The sequence below is a fragment of the Falco naumanni genome, chromosome 5, assembly GCF_017639655.2.
Source record: "Falco naumanni isolate bFalNau1 chromosome 5, bFalNau1.pat, whole genome shotgun sequence".
NCBI lineage: Eukaryota > Metazoa > Chordata > Aves > Falconiformes > Falconidae > Falco > Falco naumanni.
In genome coordinates this window covers 48,173,954-48,200,374 of record NC_054058.1, presented here as the reverse complement: position 1 = coordinate 48,200,374, position 26,421 = coordinate 48,173,954, and the positions used below count along the sequence as shown (strand labels likewise).

Sequence of the window (26,421 nt, the reverse complement as noted above, 5' to 3'; positions counted from 1 at the left end):
AAAAAGCTTATTCAGATAATTATATCTTGTTATTAAACCTCAACATTTACTTTTAGACCCAAAATCGTTGATCTTGTGGCAATGTTCTAGGTCCTCTTATATCCTATTAAGTACCTGATGTAGATTTAATAATTTTATCTGACATACGTTGCTGTGTACATAACGTACATAAGCTTAATGTTTGCTTTTGTCTAATCAGCTTAACTCAGTAAGCAATGAAGTAGTTTTTAGTAAACTTGCAATATGGTATTCTAATGGATACAGCAATAAACATTCAGCAACCAACACTTTGTTTCTTAATTCAATAGTAAGGCACTTAAATTCAAAAGCAAGGCCGATAAAATCAAAATGAATCAGAATATTAAGTCCTCACTGGCACCACTTTCAACAATACAGTAATATTCCCAATCAGCTATCACCTCCTTCACAAAAGGCCTAGGCCATTTAACTGACTTCCACATCATTAACTTTCCAGAAAATAAAATACATTTATTTATAATTCTCCAAGCTGCAATTTGACCACTAAAGAATCCATAAGCTATAACATCCATATATGTTGCTTTTTGGCCTACAGATTCTAGCCAGACTCTCTCCAGCAATGATTCTTGCAGTCAAATCTTGTAAATTTCCTACTCATATCCACAGACTTTAAATTAAATAACCATTACTTTAACCACAATTTATTTTCTCCACAACTGCTCAGTTTCCATACTATTAGAATAATTGCCTACTTAAACCCATCCCGAGTGCTTCATAATAAAACTGGGGAACATGTACAGTATCTGAAAACTTTCTTTAGAAAATAGATTTTACTTACTTTATAAATATAAGATGCAAGTCTTAATATAATATATGTACTCTAAGAATAGATTGTAATACAGATAATACAAGTAGAACTACATAGTTGATTCTTATCAGGAAAAGACATGAGGGGTTTTTTCCCAGCTAAAAGAACAGAATAGGGAAAGATTTCCTGAGGTCATTGAGACACAGAAACTAAAGTGATTATTTAGCTTCTATGTCAGCACAACCTCCTTTGCAGTGTCCTACCTGCCAGAAGACAGATGACTTGGTACAGGGACCCAAGTACAAACAAAAATAGAATAGAAATTGGAAGACTTAAGAAGGTCAAGAAGAGGTATTCATAAAAGGTTGTTCAGTGTTTTAGTCAGAAAGAAGCTTTCTTAAAAATAATGCAAGAACCATTAAATATCCATTCATACTACATCTATCAGAATATAGTAGAAAGTCTTTTCATAATTACAACTACTGATTCTAATTCAAAGCAGTTCCTTCAGTAACTACTTAGTGATTTATTTTTTTTACTAGGCTAGTCTTATTAATGACATTCCAATTTTATTAATTATTATGTTTTCTTAAATTCTATTATTTATTTTTATTATTAATTAATTATTATGTTTTATTAATAGTATGCATTCACTTGGACCATTTGAGAACTCTTTTGTTTCCGTCAACTGAACAGGACCACATTTCTTCAAAATTTGGATTATTCAGATTTGTGTGAATAGGCTGAAACTTGTTGAACCATCCCACAATATCATCACAGAACTACCTTTTCCAGTTCTCATTTCTGAGCAGACGTCAGCGAGGGACACAGTCGCAGAGACAACCTCATGCGCAGTACTTTGATTCTTCCTCCAGAATCCTGATTTGCACTGGATTTTTCAGACCTTAAACACACACAACCTTACACAAAAATACTCAATAGTTATCAAAAGCAAGGGAGTTTGCCAAAAGTCCTGGATATAATCTTACAGTCAGAGGAAGCCATGACAGAAGGCACCTTCTGTCCTTCATCAGGATATCCTTCATCAGGATAGCAGATAGAAGTATGCTTATTTTTAAAAAAATGTCAAGGAAATTTCTACATAAAAAATTGCTTTGTACTTAAAGCAATTATGCTTCTACATAAGAACCCACAAGAAGCTGACAAAATATACAACATTAATTTCCTTATTATTATAGCTGATCTTTAAAAACATTTTTAAATATACTGCCCATTTTCATTTCACTATTACAGTTCAAAACTTTAGAAGCATGTTACCATTCAGAATGTATGGAACAAACAGCATTGGTTCTCAATCTTTTTCCAGATTAAATCAGCACAGCTATCTTTATTTAACACATAAGCACACATTTTAAATTAGAAATGGAGGGACACCTGGCAACCTACCCAGGAAGCAGGTTTCCGCTCTCAGCCACACCTTGGAGTAACTTAGAAGTAACACCAAAGGCTAAAATTAGTATCTGTGAATATTTGCAGCTTTGAAATTTCATCATTCAAAATCTAACAACCCTATTTATACTGCAGTCATGGTTAACTCCTTTGTTAACAACCTATTAACCAAGTAAAGAACAAGACAAAGCCCAAGTTTTTATTTATCTAAAAAAAAAAATTGTCTGAATTAATACTCTCGTGTCTTCATTTCAAAAGCTTACTTAAATTCTGTCATATCCTTAAAATACCCATTCTAGATACACACTCTGATTTTGCGATCTTCTACATGTTGCAACAACTTTTTTGTACATTCAGACAGGAATTTTGGAATAAAAAGAGAACATAATTTTATAATTAGGATATAAAGGTACACAGCAGTAAAATAAATTCCAGAGCTATAAATGACTCTTTGGTAACATGTTTTTATAACAATGCCTACATTTATACACAGTAGAAACCAAATGACATGTAGGTAAGTTGGCAAAATCCTCCATTAATACGCAATTGAAGAGCACGATCTCCATTAGTACCAGGAAGTGCAGTTGCAGCATATATTCCCAAGGACCTGCATGAGCTGCACGACCCCCACTGTGATGCATACCACTACAGCTACAATGCTGTTGGCAACTCAGACTTTACAGAGTGAAACCAGCTGGGAGAAGGCAACTCGTCTTATAACTCATTCTGCAGTATCTGATGAGAGTTCTGCATAACTGCTGGGATCTACCTCAGCAGAGCAATTACAAAATAGCAAGCCTATTTGACCACAAAAGTTACTGAAAGATCAAGGTCTGCCCAGCAAAAATATGCGTTCATTTATCTTTTAAAGATGACCTCTTGCCACATGACTGTTCTCTGTTTGAAGTTAAATAAATGCATTTCCAAAACAAAATAATAAACACTTTTTTTTTTTTTTCATCAGTTTAAGAAATGCAAATAATACTAAAGGTAGTATTCTGGAACACATCATAATGGATACTCTTGATAATTAATTGATAAGTGATAATTAATAATAATTGATAATGAAAAAATATTCCTGTTTTGCTTTTTCATTTATTAAGTCCCAGTAATACAGCGGTATCTAAATAAAGCACTCAAGCAAGTGATCAAATAAAAGATTATATTAACTTCCCTTAGTTCTGAATCAACTTAAAATTCTGAGTTCAAAAGTTATAACGTGTAACATCAAGTGCTTTTAATTCTGGTACCAATAAGGATCAGTTGAACCTAAAATTAAAAAGATTCACTTAAAATGTCTTCTAAAAAGCTGAGGTAAAATTTAACTATTTGTAAAACACTACACTACAAGTAAGCAAATCCTTCTTTGCTACCAACTTATTCTTTCCATTGGTTTTATCTGACTAGTTTTATACTTTTAAGGACTAATACCATTCTACATATTATGTCTAAAACCAGGTATATGCACATGTGTGTTCCTACAGTGACTAATTTCACAGCTGTGGTTGTGATGCATATTTACATCAGATGCAGAGGCAGGGATGGACAGAGATACATGGCACATTTCCATAAACGTGCAGTCTTTACTTAAGACCTTAACCAGGCATATACACGGCCAAGTGCTTGCGGACAGGCTGCTCATTTGTAATCAAAGTCAGCAAATAACAACATTACCTATGTTCAAGAACTAGACTGGATGAGCAAGGAAAAGCTTTTGGGTCTGCAAGCAGTGTCACAAGCATCATCACAGGCTGACTGATCCTCTCTTGGGGTATTCGGAGCCACCAAACCTAACTCATCTCTTTGCTCTGAAGTTTGGCTGCTGGCCATCTGCTTAAGCAGGACTTTGCCAGTTGGGATCTCAACAATATCTTTTAAGAGTTGTGATATGAACAGCACTAGAACAACACAGTATTTCTGATGATATGAAGAAAGCAAAGAGCTTGGATGGCCCTGGTCAAGCTGCCATTAAGGAATATTTTACCTCAGCTCTTTCTTGTTCTGCAAAAGACCATCCTCCCACAACCTCATAACTATTTTCTACTATGACTTGGCAAAGAGGAGACAGTGGGTAAATGCTAAGCAGCCAAGTAGGATATGAAAGAAGGTTTACATAGCCATCTGCCTATCACAGTCACACCAACACCTTCTCATCTGAATTTCTGACAGGAACAGAAAAAGCAGCAGCTTGATGGGAGACTGGCCTTCTCTGTTTACACCTTGCTTAAATCAACCAAATTGTCTGCGGACCACCAAGTATAATACATGCATGCAGTGTATCTATTCAATAGTGAGTTATAGAAACATTGTTAAACAATCAAAATGGAAAGGATAAAAACATTAACACATTTACACAATAAAAGCCTCATGTACCAAAAGTTAAAGTCTCAAATAAACTCACATTGGTACAAAATCACATCCAGATACTACATCCTACAAGTCTTTACAGCACAATTAAAAACATTTCATTACAATAAGCTAGTAGGCCAAAGCTGCCCCTAACAAACCCGCACCATAAAGCACTTATAATTTAAATTTTTTAATGATATATAAAATATCCTTCAATATTTTTGTATCAAAAATATTCAATATATTATTTTAAAGTTGTTTTAACTTCCTTTGTACTGTTCTTAAAATGATTTTTTAATTTTCTACTTCGATTAGTCAGTGTATTTCCCCAAAGATTAAGAAAAACCTCAGTACAGTACATAAATATATGACTTCTTTCATGTGGGTGTACATAAGCTCCACAAAAAATACGCAGAATTTTCAAAACATACAAAAAACCCCACAGTATTTAAAATACTAGTTATCATGTCCAAACATATAGCAAAGTTAAAACAATCAATGCAGATGGCTCAGATGGTATCACAGATCTTCAAGTAGTATGATAAGAATGAAATTATTCTATTTTCCGATCAGACAACATGCTCATCTTCTGTTCAGTCTATTAATAACTAATCAGTTACATTCACCATTTTAAACGATCACCAGACCATGACTTGGGCAGAGGGATGCAACACACAGGCAGAATCAAATTTTACAAGCAGTCATTATGTGTCTTGAAATTGGAGTCCTTTTGCAATATTAGGTGTTGAAAACATGAATAAATTCATATTTGTAGCTAGACCATTTACAGACAATCTTACATGCCAGAAAATAAAAGAGACCATAAAGCAAATTTTAAGTTTCTAACAAAAGACTACATGAAAGAGTTTGCTTTAAGAGCTGGTAATGAAAATTGTCATACAAATTAGCACTAGACTGAAGAGGTAGGCAAAAAAAATGGGACCATTAGAAGAGATACATGACAAAAAGGAAGCCAGATAATATAGCTTCCAAAGACAGTTCTGTTATAATCTACATATTGTGCATTTCACTTACAAAACTAAAACCTTAAACTATCCAAGCATGTAGTATGAGAACGTATTATATCATTGTGTCAGTTATGCACACTTTGACATTCCATTTCTATATTATATTGAGGCTGAAATAGTTTCTGTCCTTTGTTAGTCTTGAGTATTTTTAACAGCAAAACACTGCCACCTTTTGGCTTGATACATAGACCTCTCCGTTGTAATTGTAAAACAACTTTTTTTTTTTTTTTTTTGCTACATTTGTCCTTTATGGAGACGGTTGAATTCCTGTGATCGTATTTAACATTTTATTCAGTAGTAGCCAGATTTCTCCGGCAGAAAAATAAATAAAGTTATTACTAATTGATGAAGAAACACTATTTTTCTTACAAATGTGAGTGCATGGGCAAACAACTTCAAAAGTATACTCCATTAAGCCACGTAATGTTTTGTCTGTTTTCTCTCTTTATCCCAGTGCTCTCTCTTCTTGGCAGTTTTGGTATGCATACACACTGTATCACAATCTTTTACCACCACGTTCCTTTCAAGTGAAAGCTTGACAATACATTCTTTGAAAATCTGAGTTTTGAAAACTGATTATAGGAATAAAAATAATGCATTATTAAAAAATATATGTTCCTTGTTCATATATATACTTAAAGTATCTTAGATTAAATATTAAATACTGATAGCTCAATATTTATATAAGCAAGTACTGAAATATATGCAAAAGTACTTACACCAATGACACTATGTCCCCACGTTGTACATCATAATTTCGAATGCTCCAGTGGTTTAAGAGTACTACATCAGATGCTTGTCTTCCCCCAGGATTCAAAGAAGGCTGACAAGAGAAAAAAAAAAAAAACAAACAGCTTTAGATCTACACTTCCTCTATGAATCCTCCACCTAACTCTCATTCTATCAACAGGTAAAATCCATTAAAATCAGTAAAGACGTATCCACTTGTGATAAGAGGACCAAGAATCTTGTATTCTGGGAAATACATTTATTAAATGCCATGTTAAATGGCATTAATTTATAACAAACTGTAGTTCACATCTTTCAACGCACTACCGCAAATTAAATTGCACCGTATACATACTTATGACGAGCCCTATGGAAAAAGTGATTGCCTTTATTGCAAATAATTTAATAGTAAAAACAAAGGAGAACCAAGAACACAAATTCCCAGATAAAGCAAACTTTCTGTAAGCATATTACTGCTTATACAAGCATAACACACTAAAAATGGAATATGTACTTGTAACAATACTAATCTCAGCTCCCTTTGCAAAGGGAAAAAAACCAAACCCTACACCTACAGAAAACACTGACACTGCCTTCCGTAACAGGATACAAAGAAGTATGAACTCTCAAAGAACCGTACAGTTAAATGAGACTGGTCACTAATGTCAATATTAAAATAACCTAGTAATTAGTTAGTACAAAGTGTTAGGAGGTACATGGAACCATACTTAATTATTTTGTGTGATGGGGTACAAAACCAGGGTACCTGGTCAACGCTGGCTCTGAGTTAACCCACCAGAAACAGCAGAGGAAGGAAGTAACTTCCACAGCACTGTTGTCATTGATTTTTGCAGGGGTTTTTTCAATACAAATTCTCCTTCTATTAGACAGAAAGCATTTACGAGTAATCCAGGCTAAAGTCTTTTAATAGCTTATTTCTCAGTAAGGTTTTTCATACTTTTCTAATACAATTACAGTTTTACCAAGTTGGCTAGCAGATGACCTCTGATTTAGACTCTAGAGTTGGCTGACATATGTAATAAAGAAGAGTGTTGAGACTAGGCAGCCTGTCATTTATTGGTATGATACCTGCAGTATTTGCTATTTTTTTTTTACTTTTTTTCTTTTTAAGAAGAGGTTTTCAGTGTTCACCTTTAAATATAACTTGGCCCTCCACATGTACCACCAGACTTTCACTGCTGAGATTCCCCTCCCGAGAATGACTGTAGCTTTGACGAGGAAACCAATCAGGATATAGGATAGAAATGAACTGTTCTCAACACAAGCTATTACAGTGTTAAATTTCATTGTATTTTTAGTCAGTAAAATTGTGCTCCCAAACCAGGATACACACTTAGTATTTATTTTTAACTTCAAAAGCAATTTAGAAGTGCTGCTTTCGTTTTACTAGTTTCCCCAATCATCTCTTCTTTGATAACCAGATCAGTTGATGAAGACTTACTTCAAATGGGACTCGTGAAAAACTACCTTTTCAGTGTTCTAGAAAAAGTAACGTGCCATGGGCCTGAGTAGGTGTAATTGACAGGAACAGTAATGAATATGATAGGTGAAAAGAATAAATATGTCAGGCTGGAAGGAAGGAAATGACAAAATAATTTTAGTTGAACATCAGACTAGGCTACTTACATTTTGAGCTGTGGACTATAGGGCAAAGCTCTAGCCAAGTTAAGTCTGTGGATCAAAGCAGATCACCTTAACATTCACAGAGATATGGTCCAAGCATAAGCTATAAATACATCAGCGCTCATGACTATTATATCTACTAGAGTCTATGCCTTGCAAGAGTCAGATAAACGTAAACCAGAAGCTAATTAGCAGATATTTCATTACTATTTTTTTTAATCACAATTTTCTAGAATTATGTTCCACCTTCACAGCATCTTCCACCAAAGGATAGTATCTTCACATACAAAATATTTATGTACAAATTCACAAACAATTCACAGTCATACTCATTTTAACAATTCAGGCACACATGGGCCAGAAGCTAAAAATGATACTACATATAAGGCAGAGAGGCCAATCTTACTAAGCAGGAATCATGCATATGGTATATTCTCAAAAAGTAAAGTGCTTGGTACTCAAAAGTATCCACTTAAAGAGCGGAAGGAGACGATCAAAACAAATGGAAATTTAAAACCCACTGCTCCAAAAGATAATGTATTTCACAGCTGATACTTAGAAAAGATTTACATGAGTGTTCACAAACTTTTCCTCTCGATTAAATCTACATCAGCTTCATCTTACAGAAAAATACACCAGGTGCTGCATTATCCCAGTTGAATCCTACTGCCTTCTGTATTTAAACAAAAGAAATGCTTCAGAGTTTAAATGCATTGAGATATTGCACAGTCTCTCTAACTTAAAAGCACTCTAAATGTAATACCATACTGCTTGCTGTTTTTAATCTATTGTTCATATGGTATTGACATACAGAGTGGATATCCATCTCGTTACGTATTAGAATTACGTTTGAGAGAAATATGACAATGTAGAGTATTCTTTCTCTTTCCAACAAAACAACCTGACATATTAAAAATGCAGATAAAGTTACTATTTTGGTAGAAGAAATGTAAGGAAAACTAGGAGACAACTTTCATTTTACATCAAAATTGTATTTTTGCTTTTTTTTTTTTTTAAAGTCATCTAAATCCTTCAGTAAGTCTTTTTCTAATGTAAATAAAATAAATTGTGATGCCACAACAAAACGTACAGAAAGAATTTAATGCATTCTGTCTAGAGACAACTTATTCCCCATGACATTTTTACAAGTAGTAAGGTCTCAGGTCTAGCAAAACAAAAAAAAACATGTTCTGAAAAAGTAGCCAGCAAACAGGCTCACAAGGGCTTTATTTTTATAAGTAGTGAAATAATACAGGGGCTTCTTCCTTCCTCTAGCGTGAGGCATTATAACTTGTTTGCCCAAGTTCTTGGCATAATAGCCTGCTACAAATGAAATGCACAGGTCTTAATTTAGAACTGTGGAGCAGAAGTCACAAAACATTCACTCTTTCCAATTACTAACTAATCTAATGCTAAAAGCATGCAAATTGAGATCCCCAGCCATATGATGAAGCCTCACAGGACATGAGGTTCCATAAGTAGGAGGGTAAAAGCATGCCCTTTTACTATAAATAATGATTAACTTGATAGTTGTTATGCTGCTAGTGAACACCAGAAGGTCACAACTGATTTGCTTACAGCTTGGGGAACAGAAAGAATATTCACATGAGCTCACAGGCTTAAGTACAGTAATCCTAATAATAAAGTTAGGAGAAACTGCCATAGAATAATAACAACTGCTATTATGCATAATGGAATAGAACATTGAATAACATTTGCTGCTGAAACAAGTGTGCTTCATCAGAGATCACTGGTCAGGCTACTCGCTGTAATCCCTGGTATTGAACAGTTTACAATAGAACTTGCATATATAGTTGCACATACGCTGTCATCTTCCATGTCACTTGAAAACACTCCATTTGATTTAATGAATTTACAAAATTGTATATCCACAGGGGGTTCCCTTTTCCATGTAATTATGTATGAAGAGTTTGTAATACCAGACAAGCAATGAAACCCAATAGGAAAAAGAAAAAAAAACAGCCCAAAAAAACCAAAACCAAACATAAATGGGTATGAAGATATCCATATGATAACATTTTAAAGTACACATCCAGCATTACAGGAGGAGTCATAAAAAATCCACAACAGCCAATTATGAATGCATATTACCAGCTGTTTGTGTCACTTACATTCAATGCTGTAAACAGATTACAATTCACCTGAAACTCACTAGTAACAAAATGCTAGACAAGCACATCAATCTGTAAAATCCTAAGCAACAAAACCACCTCATGTGGGAATTTAAAAAAAACAGTAATTTTGGAAAAAGAAAAGATAATGAAACAATTAAAAAATGTTAAATTATGAACTGCACTAGTTCACTATTATTCCCTATAGGTTAGAGTTAATACTCATATACACTGAAGTCAGCGCAAGTGAAAGAATTATGACACATAGCTGAAAGCACTGTAGAAACACAAGATCAGCTTGAGACCATAAAATGCATTTAGTCTGTCTTAACTGGTTGGGAATAAATCAGAAAATTTGTATTTTCATTAGAACCTTTTTTCAGCATGCTTGCCAGGGTGTCAAAAACTATTACTAACATCAGGAACTATGAAGCAGCAGTAACGCTGGTCCAAAAGAAAAACAGAAAGTGAGGGGGCGAGAGACTGTGCAACAGAGAACGTGGGTAGTAGAGCGAGTGTGACACACAGAGATTTATTCCTTGCTTCTTGTCAGAACTTTTAATTTCAGGCTCAGCAGGAGCCACAACGATGAGTACACAAAGCCAGATATACATTTTAGAGGTCTATTACAAACAAATTCTTGGGAATCATAGCATGATATCTTCAAATTGAGACAATAAGATATCATTGGAAGGATGTGATTGATATATGACTACATGCTGACTAGACTTCACTTTCCCTCATATCCATAGCTTTCAGATACATTCAACATAGATCACCCTTCAGAGAACACAGTAAATGGATGGAATTGCAATGTGATGACCAGTGCTCCTTCAGCTACTCTGCAAGAGAGGTATATTTTCCTTATAACTATGTCCCTGTCAGATTTGGTTAGGTGTCTAATAAATCTTGGCAAGGAAATTAGTATCTTATTAAAAGCACTAGAAAGTATTTTTTGTAGTCTGAAAAACATTCATATGCAGTTTAAATCAAACTTCTATTTCAGTGAGACAGTCCAGAATAAAACCAGAAAGAATTTCACAGACACTGAGATGTCAGTAAAACCAGAAATCTCAGCTTTCAAGCTAGCTATACTTCAATGAACAGAGGAAACGTGTAGTCAACAGGCACATCAAGCGAAAAGCTTAGATTTTAATCACCCAGTGAATATATATTGCTTTCCCCAGCCACTATGAAGAGTGCATATCCTTCTTTGTCAGGCTGAATAAATCTGAGCAAATAACTGTAGTGTTTTTTCAAATCTTCCACAGATAAACCACAGTTAACTATATGCCCTTCAAGTCAGTACAGAAGTAACACTCCAGAACAATACCAGAGCACACCCTAATACTTGAGGCTTTGACTTCAAAGGAAACATAAAACTGAGGTCTTGATCAGAGGGGCTCAACAGACTTGTGGAGTAGGGAAATCTAGAAAAAGGTTTTCCAGCTTCCAAGAAAAAATATTCAAACAAGAATGCATGTTACACAGAACATTATGTCAGAGACAGAAAACAACAAGCAAAGAAAGGCAACGTGGCATGCTAAAAACACAACCCTTTAAAAATTAAATGCTCAGGTCATGCTCGGGGCCAGGGAGTGGGTGCAAAAAAGACAAACAAACCCAAAACAAAACAAAACACAAAACCATAACATAAAATCCAGGATGTATCTGCATCCTGAATGCAGCACGTGGTTCTAGATCCCGACAAAGGCAAAAAGAGGGGAGATGGGAAATGAGAGAACTGTATCCATCTGGCTGATTTTATACTTATCTAGATGCTGTGGTTTATATTTTCCTCTCTCCTGTGTGAAAATAGTAAAAAAGAGAATTAAACTGGTTTTCACAGTTTCCCACTCCTCCTTTCTAGAGGAAATTTCTGGCTTTGCAGCTGTAGGCCCTGAGATTCTCCTATCTTTGGTCATCAATGATATTCAGAATAACATTCATTAAAAGGGCAAAGGTAACTTATGTTACACCTAACTTCTGGTCTTGGATTGTACAATTACTGGAGTCAATAATTTTACATTCATCCCTGTTCCTGAGGTGAGAGCTGCGTTCTAGACCAGCTGAGGTTTCTTGACAGAGACGAAACATCAGATTATAGACTGCCACATAAAGCACAACGCCACCTTGCCATTCCCTCCTCCCCACCACATGCTTTTTATAGCATTAAACACAAATCAACCAAGCCCAGGTTCCAGCCCAAGTTTTGTCTGTGTGAACGCTGCACAATTCAAGCCCCAGCAGCTGGTCTTCACTGCTGTGAAACCCCTCTTCAAGGTTCCAAGCCAATTCAGATAGTCAGAAAAGAAAATTCTTGGCAGCCAAGAATCAAATCCTTAGTTTCTGCTAATTGGAATGTTGCAACATTGGAACAAAATAAATTATAGTTATCAGTGGTGATGCACAGCAATATGCAGTGCATGTAATTTAATGCAAAGTAACAACACAAAAATTGGCTGTTACAAAATGTATTTTTCAAGCCCAAATAACAGAAGAAACAAAGTAGCTGTTTGCTATCATGAGTGTTTATCTTCTAAAGGTTACATAGCCTATTTACATTTATTGGCTTACACTGTATAAACATTCAGTATAACCAAAGTAAAAAAGTGAACTGATACTTATGTCCTGGTAAGCACAGGTATTAATAATAGGTTCATGCCATTTTCAGTATTCTTCACTGAAATGGTGCCATACTTGTCTTTTACTAAAAGCAAGTTTAGTAAGAACCAGTTTTGCCTTACAATTACTATAATATAGCTACTAAAAGTTAATAGTCTCTTTGTGAGTCATCAATTCAATCCCAAGAGACGAAAGGTAGTGCTGAAAAAACATTTTTTTATTTCTAAATGACTAGGAAGATAGGAAAAAAATACATATTCTTAGCACTACTTATTATTTATTTTCCTTTTACTGAGACAGAATTTTGGCAAGTTTTATTCTCAAAAGCTTTTCTTTTCACATCATAAAAGTATTTATTTAAGAAAGTCGATATTCAACTATTCCATGCTACAATGTAGTCATTTAATAACAACTGAGAAAAAGATCTTTTTCTACCTTGCTATTGTCAGTGCACAGTCACTTTTTAATTTCCTGACAGACAAAAGGTATTTCCAACAATACCTGCATTGATGCTCCTTCCACTCTTGCTACACAGGCAACTCTATCCAGGAAAGTCACAGTTACAGGAACAGCAACAAAGAAACCTTTAAAAAAGGCTTTAATGTATCTCTTCCCCAAACCCTGAGCCTGTGCCATAATCTGGAAAACATGAAGAAAATGGAAAACAAAGTTGTTATAAAATAAATCTTAAGTAACAACATTGCAACAATACAACAAAGAGCACTTCAGAATATATTGATTATAGCCACAGGGCCGGCGGGGGGTGGGGGGGTGGGAAACATGCACATGGCAATATAAAAGAATAGAAGTCTTCACCAGAATTTGTCTACTCTACAAAAGAGAGCTTGATACTTGACATTTACCCTTTAGCTCATTTGACCATTTCTTATGATCCTCTGCTAGCAGAAGTACTCGATAAAAATGACTCAATGATAACAGTTCAGCTAAGCAAGAATCAAACAGATAACCAGACAAAATCTAGAGAAAAAAAAACCAACTAGATTGAAACAACCAATTACAGAGCATTCAGTTGGAGTTCACAACCAATTCTATCATTTTCTCTGCATACAATGGTAATTATTAATCTGTGATGCTTCAAAGACGGATTGTGTTATGTAAGGAAAAGCTATTTGCAACACATTACCATTTCTTTATTAAATATTTTCACACATAAAAATTCACAAATGCATCATCTCTACACTTGTGGTAACTATAAACATGTAAAATCAATTCAAATTGTCACATATATCATTCAGACACACAGTAACATAATGACTCCTTGCTCACTACATCAGAAAGTTAAAATCGTATTGGCGGACTGAGCAGCTAAGTAATGACATGCGGCGAATGAAGAGACAGGACGCAGCTTGATGCGGGACGCAGCTTGATGCAAGCAAATGTCAATTTATTGTACAGAAGCACGAGGTTTTATACTCTTTCAGAAGCTGCGCGTTTTAAACAGATTGGTTCTTGAAGCTAAGCATTGCATACTAGGCAATCCCTGATTGGTGGTTAACTGCCATCAATTAACAACAAGGTGTTACCTTTCCTTGGCGCCATCCTTGGCGCCATCCGTCTCCCACTCCCCTGTGCTCTGCAAACATGCCTCATCATGTTAATTGCTGTCTAGACAAGCTCGAGCAAATTCCCCTCAGCTAACTGATTGCCATGCATGGTCCTAGTTTCCAGCCCGCTCCTGCAATGATACATGGGACTATTCCACTGCAACTCACCATTTAGTATGCTATCTCCCATCTATTTATTCAGCTTCAAATCACTCAACGTTCTTGAAAAATACCAACAAATTACATTGAAACACAAGTTGTTGGATTGTGTTAGTTCTGCCTCCGAAAAGCAAGCTGAATATCCAGGTACTGCTGCAAAGGTACACGACTATTTCACATAACTGCAGTTTCACTACATGAAATGCTGCTCTTCACCTATTGGCAAATCTAATTTAAACTGTTGTTTCCACCTAATGAATCCCTGGTAGACCCCACACAAGATCAGCCTGTGGAGTCCCTGCTCCGTCTATCACGTTCTAACTCTGACAAGCCAGTAATAGAAAACAAACCAAGCCCTAAACTTTTGAGCCTTTCAGTGTGTTTACATTCAAGGACACAGAATAATTTTTTCAACCAAAACAATGGAAAACATAAATACGTGCAGTTTTGTTCAACCCTCTTACAGAATATTTAGGATTTCACAATATAATCATTTTTTCTTTGTTGCACTTTCAGAAATATGGACGTGATGAACTATGTATAAGCAAAATACAAATTCAAATCACTCTGATGAAACAGTACTTAAAGCAGTATTTCTGTCACAGATATGGCTTCTTAATTCTACAAAGCATTAAACTTGAGAGGAAACCCAGTTCTACAAACCAGCCATCAGCATATTCTTCACTAAAATTCTTTATAGATATTAATGGCTTTGCAATGACAAGATCTGTCTTCTAAAAGACAGAAACATCTTTACTATTACTTCCAACATTCACAAGGTTTTAATTTCTTTTTTTATATAAAGTGGAAATACTTCACCATCATCTAACTCTTCCTCATAAGTTTTATCAAGTCTGAATGTACTTAATGCTTGTAATTTGTTTTATTTTCTTTCTGCTCATTCCATGAAAATATTTTCAATTTGCATCAACAGTTTTCACAAAACAAAAAAATTGAAATATGTTGTGAAACAGAACAAAGATCTCATAAATTCAAAAGAAATGTTAAAATGCTTTACTTTCAGCTTACCATTAAAGAACCTGTTATTGGTATCAATCCACCAAAAGATATATTACCTCAATCAGCAACAATTTACCTTTAGAATTATTCCACATAAAAACAGAATCTCTAAAATCAGGGGTTTGTCTACAATTTAACAAACTATATCATTTCACACAGCTTAACACCCTTCTCTCAACTGATTCTGAAATTCACCTCTTGAGTCTTCTGGCTTGAATTTTACTTCTCTGCTACGAGGTCTGTCGTATCTCAGACCTCCCACACTCTAACGTCAGCCTCAAAACACAATATTGAGCCTTGCCCACAAACATATCCCCCATGTTCTCTACAGACATTCTTTTAGCTGAAAGACATTGCCTGACAGATGTATCACAATATGACTGATTTAGGAAACTTTTTTGAAACTTTAAGAAATCAGATTATTTTACTTATTTTTTTTAAATGCCTCATAGTCAAACCTATTTTTCATTAATAATGAAGCATGAATGATCACCCCATCCCTTTTACTAAATACACCCACAGATCTTGTTATAAACTTCATGCAAAAGCCCCATGCTGGTATCTACAGAAAAATCTAGTATCTGAAGAAAAGTAAGTGGTCAGACTACCCACAGGAGACCAATCATATGCTCCTGGAACTACAAGCTAATTAATAGTGACAGAGAATCTAGCAATCAGGTTAAGAGTTAAGACAAAATGCTTCATTCTCAATACACCACTTGGCCAAAGCAACACAAAGAGTATTAAGTGGCTGTGGCCAAACCTGGGAGTTCAGGTCCTACTTCTGCATTTTTGGACACATGCAGTATTACAAGCACAGTATGAATACAGGATGAGGGGGGAAAACACCAACAGCTCCCCTACAAGCAACCAATTCGCAAAGCCACCAAAGCCAGCAACAGCTGTTATGCCGAAAGACTTCTATACTTGCCCTGAAATTAATTCTTTCTTTCCATCCTTCCTTCCTCCCCTCCTCTACTAGGCAAGTGATCAAACCACTAGTTTTATCTTCCATCCACACCAAGATGAATTCTTCATTTCCAGTCACACGCTACATTCTGAACATTTCCTGGTTCCCCACCTCCCGTAGCTTTTCCTAAGGTACAAACTGAGCAGGCCCATAGCATACTGCAGAAGCCCTTCTTCCCGAAGACAGTAATGCATGCACATTTTAAGCGGTTTGAGAAGAACTTCTTAAAAACAAATCCGTCTTTAACCTTAAGTTCTTCCATACAACAAAACATTTTTTACAAAAGGGTAAGAAGTTACTACATGTCAGTATCTCATTGAACAGTGTGCACATTTTTGCGAGGCTTATTCCATAAGCTTTCCCCTTCAAAAAGCACAGACAAACATTTATCATGGGATAAGTATATATGCACATGCAGAGTTGCCATGCAACTGTTGACACAATAGTTCATCATCCAACTACCAAGAGGGGCTTCAAGTTGTCTGGCATCACCACAGGGGAAGACCTTGAGCATAGGCAACAGAAAGACAGCTTGCAGCATTATCTTCTACCAGTAACTGTACACATGAATGGATAATCTTCAACTGATAGTTTGATTAAATTAAAATTTAATAAAAAAAATATTGTTGGATTAAAATGTGCAGTGTTTTCTTATACTTAGATGGTCTTAGGAGAAAAGAAAGGCAAAAAGTAATAATAAGCATTTACTGCAGTCACAAGAAAAGAATTTAGGGTAGTCAAAGAAAGACACAAAGATCCTTACAATTTTTTTTAAAAGAAAATAATTTTCTTGTTGGAGTATTTGATTAAAAATAAAGGAAACAGACAGCTATCACTTCTGGAGATAATATTCTGCTCTTAGAGATTATATTTTATAACCTCATTGTGCTCTATTTAGCTTTTTTCTTGGAAAACTTACTCAGTTGGAAAAAATCTGTGAAAACCTCTGAAGGAAATATTGCCACAACTTTCTAATACTTCAACTTAATACATTTTAACTATACTATAGAGAAAATTGTATTTATAATATAGAATTTTTGTATTTATACTAATTTCAAAATTATACTATATAAATATATTAAACATGGTATGTATAGTAGGAATATATATTTCTATATCAAATTAATATATGGGTTCAATAAAAATGCATAAATAACATGTTTGCCTGTCATTTGTATACAAAAATATATACATCCAATACTCAAAGTGAATTACAAATTTTAACAAGGTTGAAATTACTATTTCTCTATCTACTCTATCTAGATTTCTCTATCTAAAGTCTCTAATCTACTTTATTTTTAGAATCTGAGGTTACACCATTGTTTCTAATGCTCCTATAAATAACATTTTGATTATTTTTTAAAGAAGAATATCTTCCGTGATGGATCATCAAGTTTTTTAACAGATTTAAATCTAAACATGTAGAATCTGAGGAAGTGTTCGACAGTAACACCCAACTAAAATGTTAAGAGCAAGAAGCTAATTATTTCATAGGAAAAGATATACTAACAAATTTGAAAGATGCAACATTATTTAACATATAAACACAAAAACATGGTAATCTTCTATAGTATTTAAAAATTTTAAATGCATCAAAGTAATTAACCAGTAATTAACAGTTGTTAATTTTTTCAAATGTTTTCTAAAACTAAGATCTCTGTGAATTATCACTGTTTAATGATACTCCATGTGCAGTGTCTGGTTTATGCTGACAGCAGGTTTAAAGGTATGTAAATTAAATAAACCAAGGACTCTTTGCTGAAAAAAATAAATTTCACCAGCACAAACTTCTGGATCTCTGCCCAGTCAGTGATGCCTTCAATAAGTTCAACAGTTCGCAACACTTAGAAGATGATGCAACAAAACCAAACATATAAAACATAGAAAAAAATTATTTATGCATGCCTATACTTTTCAGCACAGCGTTTGTAAATTACACTTAATTTAGGAAGAAAAAAAACCCAACAAAGTAATTCAGTAGAACTGACAAACTTCAAAGCAGCAGCCTTGAAAACTTGTTTGAAATGGCAACGTGGACAAGAAAAATCCAAGATCAAAAATACTACCATACTGTAGGTCAAAGCATTAAGAATTTCACATTGTGCAGCTCAGAGATTAAGGCAGATGGAGCACAGCATTATCTGGACTGAAGTATTTGGTGCACAAAAGGTCCAGGGATTATAATGAGCCTCTTGTGGGTACTACAACATATGGAGTAGAGATGCTATTTAGATAGCTCTCTATGTATAAAATGTTTATTTTTTCTTACACTTGCTTGCACATTAGAAGACACTGTTTATCAAACAGCCTGCAGAAAATCATCAAGTAACATTCAGAAAGCCCCAGGTTACAATATATTTGCAAATCTAGGTACTTTAAAATTACCCACAGAAGTATGATAGGAAAAATAGCTGTAAAAACAAGGCATTAGCAGTCATCCACAAAGAAAATAAAATGGCCCCTGATGTGCTTCTGTGAAGGAACAGGAAGGAGGAAATCACAACCTATTTGCAAAACAACTACCCAGCCAGGACTGCTAGTTAGTTTGAAATTACCTATTTGATTTAGGTAAGAGACTAGTAACTATACTACATACCATTTCATAATGCATTGAAATAACCAACTTCTTTGTCAATTGCAATATGCATTTTTCTGTAAATCAATGGCATCACATTAAAATTCAAGCATATATGGTCTGAAAACAAGGAATACTTTTATAACAGAAAATACCAAAACACATGAATGACCCTAATTCTATTGCATGCTATGAAATACAAAATCGAGCACAAAAGCTTTTGTTTTAAGACAGACTGGTACAACTTGAAGACAAGGTTATACCCAGTCTAACTGTGATGAACAGGATGCTGCTCAGTATCAGAATTAGTGTGATCTTTAACATCTGCCTTTTCTACAGTCTTTCATGATACAAGACACAGCAAACTACTGCCATGCACTCTGACCCTCATTTCCCACTTTAGTTGCACATTTCCATAACTTTTACATTACAATGAGCATATACATACAGTACCAAGTACGCAGATTTTTCAGTAGGCTAACTTAATTCTTACAAACTTATCTAAATACAGGCTGATGCACACAGATATGATGGTGATGAATGACACAGAAGAATCAAAATAGATTAGTCCATGTAAGTTTCCAGTTAAAAATAATCAAAAAAGATCAGTCCATTTAACTTTTAATTTAAAAATACTGCCTAGTTCCACAAAGAGAATTCCATCCTGGTATTATTCCACCATAGTGGTGACATGTCTATTCCATTAATGTATTTATACTCGACACACAGGTTTTCCTCACAGTAGTCCTCCACCATATTAATCTCCCTGTATCTCTCTGGCACAGCCATTAAAGAATACCACTCTACTGCACATTTGGAAATGTCACAGACCATGGAAATGACTTGTATTTCTGAAGCAGCAAATCCTAACCCTAATCAGCACTTTTCAGTAACTACACATGTACGTTCTGCAATGCTCTGGTATCCTGTTTCTTCTGGGTTAGTCATTTTGTCCCAATACCTAGATATTTCACTTGTTCCAAACACAAAGCAGTAGATTTTGTTAGCCTCAACTCCACTGTGCACTGTTTTCTTATGCCTTAATTTGAACTAAAGCAATTATCATTTCCATGTAATAGCTCCCATCACTATGAGATATGCAGAATTTTTTCCAGTATACCACAATACAGAAAATCAACAGTAAAAACCCAGTTTTGTAATCTTTGCAGAGTCACAACATACACAGAGGTTCTCAGAAGCAGACAAATAAATAGATCAATACAATGAACTTTCGGCTAACAAACCACATCAGAACAAAAAAGCTTAAACCACAACAACCAGCAATATGAATCTGTCACAGAATTACTACTGGAGAAAAAATGTGGAACTGATTCTTCTTTTAACCTCATATTACTAGATCCCATCACTGGGATCTATCTTATGTACAAAGGCTCAGGCCACATGTTGGTTGTAACTGGAAAGAAATGCATATTGCTTATTCCTACAAATTAATTTTCTGTCTCAAGGACACAAATTTTACCATCATGGACAATCTTTTATTTCCAAACATTACATTTCACTCTTCAAACAAAGAGAAGTGGAAGAAAATGCAACTCTAGGTGGAAGTTGCCTTCAGCAATTAAAATAACAACCACTACAGAATGCAGAGGAGTCAGCGACCCCTCGGTTCTGACAAGTTATTCAGGATTCCAATTTTACACACATAAGCAATCAAGAAAGGGAACAGCAATAGAATTACTTTTTTATGGGTACTGCAATACAAAAAAAAAGATCAGTAATCGTTACATCTCGAATCTTTTCAGAGCATTTAAACTCAAGATGTAATGCAAAGTCTACAACTACTATCACACAGGCGACTGACAAGAGTACCAGTTGGTCTAACATAAAAGATACAATAATTGTTTTTACTCATGTTTCTGTATCTTCAAAGAAACTAACAATCATTAGTATATAAAGGAAAGTACTATATTACATGAATTTCGGAACACACCTAAGTGATCAACATAACACATATTTAGCTTCTTGCAACTGACAACTGTATGTTGCCTTTCAGCTTAAAGATTCAATGCATGCAAAGTTAATTCTATCAATTGATTTGAAGTGCCCTTTACAAACAACTACCAGCTGCTGTTATGTTTTGGTCTTGGGCAGACTGCATAAATAACCTGTTGTTTCCAAAATAACTTTATTTGGAACTTTGATTCTTAATTCATTTGCACGTTTACCTAGTCAACTCCCTGGATTCTTTCAAGTACTGCGGCGAATGAAGAGACAGGACGCAGCTTGATGCAAGCAAATGTCAATTTATTGTACAGAAGCAGGTTTATACTCTTTCAGAAGCTGCGCGTTTTAAACAGATTGGTTCTTGAAGCTAAGCATTGCATACTAGGCAATCCCTGATTGGTGGTTAACTACCATCAATTAACAACAAGGTGTTACCTTTCCTTGACGCCATTGTCTCCCACTCCCCTGTGCTCTGCAAACATGCCTCATCATGTTAATTGTTGTCTAGACAAGCTCGAGCACATTCCCCTCAGCTAACTGATTGCCATGCATGGTCCTAGTTTGCAGCCCGCTCCTGCAAAGTACCATGAAACTGTCATGTTAGCTGTGGTTATCCACAATCAAACTTATGCAAAACCAACAACAACAGAAAGGAAACATTCAGTCAGTTTTAACCAAAATATATAATACAAAGTGTTTGTATAATATTTAATGAATGGCCTAAGAATAACAGCATTCCACTCAAAACATGAATAGTCAGAAGCAAACTCTAGAATTTTTTGCATTTGGATTAAGAACAAGTAAGTTTAGTACAGAACAGGAAAGTTTCTTCTAGTCTAATGGAAAATCAAATGAGTATATACAAGAAACAAGCTTCTCAGATACAGATCTTTCAAGGTTGCATGGAGTATATAAGCACAGAACAGTAACTGACAATAGTATCTGTTATAGAATGAATAAGTAATTCCAAAAGAATGAACAGAGAGAATGTCTTTAATATTGGAAAGGCATTTTCCTTTTTCAGCCTACTTTATGAAAATAACTAGTTCTCCCATGACTACTTTAAAGAAGGCTTTCTGCATATTTGGTCAAAACAGGGAAGAATCAGAACTGACTCCCCAGCATAACATTCCCATGAAACCTAGCAGTAACACCTGATAAACCAACCACTTACTGTCTACTGTTTGTGGCGTATTGATAACCTAAATGTACAAACGAACATGCAAAATTGTGCCTTTGAAAAATAACTTCGTTTTAACAACTCAGGTTTTATCCTCGAACATTAGAGGTCACTGTGGGGCTTTCTAAGAGTGTACCTAGCATACTCAGTAACAACCTTTCACCACCATATTGATTTTGAGTCGGGAATTTGTGACTTCAACTGCCAATATGAATTTCTCAGGTCTGAAGAATAAACAAAACAAATAAACCATAAGCAGAAGGATCCAGATATTCCAGAAACAGCTGGAATCTATGGTCAACCTACAAAGATCTCGACACAAAAATTCAGCTGTGACTTAACATTATTGTTCAGCATGATTCAAATATTATTCTCATGATTCTGGATACCACCCGCTACTAAACCACGTGTATAGGTATTTCCTATCAATTCCAGGGGCAACTTTATTTTATACAGAAGCATTCATAATTTTAAAAGTAAAAGACACGGAAGACTCCTAGAAATCTCCCAATCACAGTAGCTAAAGAAATGTTACATGTTTTAGAAGATGCATGCAGATTAGAAAAAACAAGTCTAACTTTAAAGTCTTCTAGAGAAATTATTGCATTTATTTTATAAGTTATTGAAAATCCTCAAGGCGCTTTGTCTTACAAGCATGTGCTGCTGACAAGTAATTTCTATTTCCTTCCTAACTGAACAACGAACAAGTATATGTGACATAATCTTGGGGGGGGGGGGGGGGGGGGGGGGCGGGGAGAAAAAGAAGATAAAAATGTGCTGGTACAAGAAAGAGACATAAGAGACATAAAAGCAGCCTTCCTAGATCACCCCTCTCCTTTTCTGGTACCTCACATGTATTAATTCCACTTCAATGGAATAGCAATGATAGGATAACAACAAAACAATCACTACGGAATACTGGCTAATTAAAGGATACTACAAGATTGGAATCTATTTAATGTTCAGCTGAAGTTTTTCTATGTAAGGTTTTCACAGACTTAAAAAAAAAAATCCTTAACAACAGCAAAAAAAATTTCAGAGACATGTCTAGGAACTGGCTGAATCTCTTCAAGTATTGTAGCCCGTATACAAAGAAACATTAAACTAAGAACAGATTGAAGGACAAGCACCTAACACGGAAAAGCAGCCCCTCTGAGATAAGCTGCATCATTATAAACCAAAATAATAATTTGTTTCTCAGATATCCTGGATGCAGAGTAACGGGAAAGCCACTCCATCAGGATACTAGAGAACTGCCAAGAACCGTAGTCTTCACAGGGTAAATACAAAATCTGATAGAAATTTAACAAAGCAGGAAGTTATGTTAAATATGAGCTGCACCCAGCCCAGGGCGAAGAACAGCGCACAGCAGAGTCCCAGCTACAGACAAAGCGCCAGCGAAGCCGCCGTGTTCCCTCCTGCACAACCACCGGCGCTCACGCCGCTTCGCTCCTGCCCTGCGCGCGGCCCCGGTCCCCCTCCGTAACCGCCACCCGTCGGAACGCAGAGGGCGCAGCGCCTCACGCCGTTGGCTTTGCCGCCTCTTTTTAATCCCGCCCCTTCCCCCCCGCTGTTAGTATGTCGGGAATTCAAAGGAGGGCAGGACAAGGGAGGAATCCCACACCCGATAAGCGGCAGCGCCGCCGCGGCGCCACTAAGCCGCGCTCCCCTATCGCTACCCCGGGGCTCCCGGCGCGGCTCGCCCCCGGGCGGAGAGCGGCTCCGCAGACAGCGCGGAGGCCCGGCCGGCGGCCCCGCTCCCGGACGCGGCGGGCGTGCAGGCCGCGCTCCTCCCCTCTTCCCCGCGCCCGCCCCGCCGACGGCGCCGCGCCCCGCCCAGCTGAGGCGGCCCCGAGCCCCGCCCACCGCCTCGCCCGGCGGCGCTCACCCGCGCAGGGACACCGGCCGCCGCCGGCTGCCGCGGGCCGGGGGGAGGCGGGGCGGAGGGGCGGCACCGAGAGCCTGGGGCGGGCCGGCGGCCGGGCCTGCCGCGCGGCCATGTGTCGCTGTCCCCCACCCGCTCCCCCACCCGCCCCCGCTCCTTCCCCCGCCACGAGGCTCGCCCCCGCCGCTTCCTCGCCCCGGCTTTCCGCGGCCTGGGCCGGCTCGGCTTCCGTCGCTGCGCGCGCCCTGCCCGCCCGCCGCCCCGGCCCGCTCGCCGCCCCGGCCCGGCCCGCTCACCCTGTCCTCCCTCCGGCGTGGGGCGGGCCGGCAGCGCGTCGGCCGCAGGCGAGGCGCGCGCGGTCACGTGGGCTAACTGCTGCGGAGGCGCCGGGCGCGGCGTGAGGGGGCTGCGGGCCGCGCCGGGGCAGGGCCGGCTGCTCGCCCGGGATGGCGGCCCGGGGCTGCGCCTGGCGCGGCGGCCGGGCCGCGGTGGCGCCGCAGAGCTCCCGGCGCGCTGTGAGGGCTGCAGGGCTTGCACGGAGCCGTTGTGTCCGGCACGCTCGGTGCCGTACCCTGCAGGTGCCGCGGCCTGACGGGTTCACCTTGTGTCAGACATGCGGCACACTAGGCTCTTCACAAAAAATAACGCGCTTGGGCTGGTCTCTTTTAAGCACTGTTTTGTATAGCTTGTGTAAGAGCCCCCCAGAGCTTGAGGCCGTTGGATTCAGCAGCTGTGATTTCCTTCACCAACGATGGAGATGCAAATACACAAAGACCGTGTTCTGTGGCCATTATTTGGCAATTCAGTAAAAATAAACTGGTTTGGATATTAACGTGTGATACTGGGAGGTTTTACATAATGGTATATGCCAGTTCTGTAAGTCACATGGTGTTGCAATCCACACAGAAACGGGGCTGGATCTGAGTTCCCTAGTGCAGAGCAGATTTCATCTGAGTGATGGCAACCACGTCTGCTGGGCACCAGAAGCAGCTGTGTTGTACTTTCAGGCCCATGGTCAGGAACGGAGGTTGATTTTTCCTATCTAGTGCAAGTAGATACACTCGGGTTTCTGATTTCACTGCCAGAGCGTTTGGTTTTTATGCACTCTCGTAAGAAGAGCAGGTGCCAGTATAGTCTGAAGCAGGAGATTTTTCCAGGTACTTCATGTACCTTCAGGAGGTGACAGGCAAGTTAATGGCAGAAAAATCCATTAAGGGTTATGCACACAGAGACTACCTCTGGCTCAGGGAGTCCCCAGGTAGACGCTGGCAGATATTTCTACTAGTCAGGCCACCCTCAGAAACAATGTAAGATGACAGCTCTGCTGCCTCCCTGCACAAAGTTATTTGAAATCTCCTACTAAAACATTATTTTTAAGTTCAAATATAAAATTGTTTATAATTGAAATTATCTTGGCTTTGAAGCTTAGCTATGAAAGTATGAATGCATAGTTGTCTGTAGTCTGACACTGTCATTTGACAGAGGTAAAATACTCTTCCCACAGTTTTTGATGTAGGAATCAACTATCTTAGAAGACAACACCATAGAGTACTTGTTAATAAACTGAACTGGAATACGCACTCCTAAGACCATTTTTTAGTACGATGCTCTTGAATTATGTATACATAATCTGTAAAATTTCTTGTTACACTACTCCAAACACAACATTCTTGTCTGTTCTCAAATCTGAACCTTTCAACGATGCTTACAGTGGTTTTTTTTAATGCTTAAAACAACATTTTCACAAAGCATAGAATTAGTTTTAGTGTGATTTTGTTGGCTGAAATAACCACGTGATAACATATTTATTACCTAGTGTAAACCAGTGTTAGCCTATTTCATATTTGTCTTCCCTTGAAAAATTCTTAAATAAGCATTACCTTTGCAATCAAATAATTCTTAGAAACTTTATTATTGATTACTCTTTATTTGATGCATTATTTCTTTAACACATTTGAGTTGTGTGCTCACAGCAGGACTCCACAACAAGCTTTTCAGTGCATTGTGCAGGAGCAAAAACACTGTTTGGCCTATGGTATCCACCATCTTCATTTTTGTTAGCCATAATGTAAAAAAAAAATTAACTGGGGAATCTTCACAAAATGTTCAAAAACTGCTGCAAAACATGATATTATACATTCAATTGTAGTGTTAGACAAGCATCTTAAGGGAATGTGCCTTGATGTTTCTGTGTATTCAGAGCTGACAATATGAAATATTTCCAACTGAAATGCTTGAACCGAAACTCTTCTCTGATTAGAAACTTGCTGTAAACCTCTCAAGATCAAATGATGGCTTAGCAGCAGCTTTCTTCATTTTGAAATCATGCCTGTGTGAAACAACTAGCAGGAAATACCTATTCTTATTCTTCATTTATTTGTAGATAAAATTATACTTA

General features: G+C 37.1%; 1 protein-coding gene across 3 annotated transcripts in view; it reads right to left on the bottom strand.

Moving 5' to 3' along the window:
* The window catches only part of IMMP2L (inner mitochondrial membrane peptidase subunit 2), a 477,884-nt gene extending 453,458 nt beyond the window's left edge, over positions 1 to 24,426 (bottom strand). Inside the window, exons 1-3 of one of the 3 annotated variants that reach the window (XM_040596098.1) lie at positions 24,320 to 24,426; positions 13,206 to 13,343; positions 6,294 to 6,397 (exon numbers count right to left, since the gene is read on the bottom strand). In XM_040596098.1, coding sequence (XP_040452032.1) covers positions 6,294 to 6,397; positions 13,206 to 13,340 — 239 coding nt within the window. In that variant the 5' untranslated portion in view covers positions 13,341 to 13,343; positions 24,320 to 24,426. The remainder of the gene's footprint in view (positions 1 to 6,293; positions 6,398 to 13,205; positions 13,344 to 24,319) is intronic. The other 2 variants (XM_040596099.1, XM_040596096.1) reach the window with 2 other exon arrangements.
* Between the last annotated feature and the right edge of the window lie 1,995 nt (positions 24,427 to 26,421).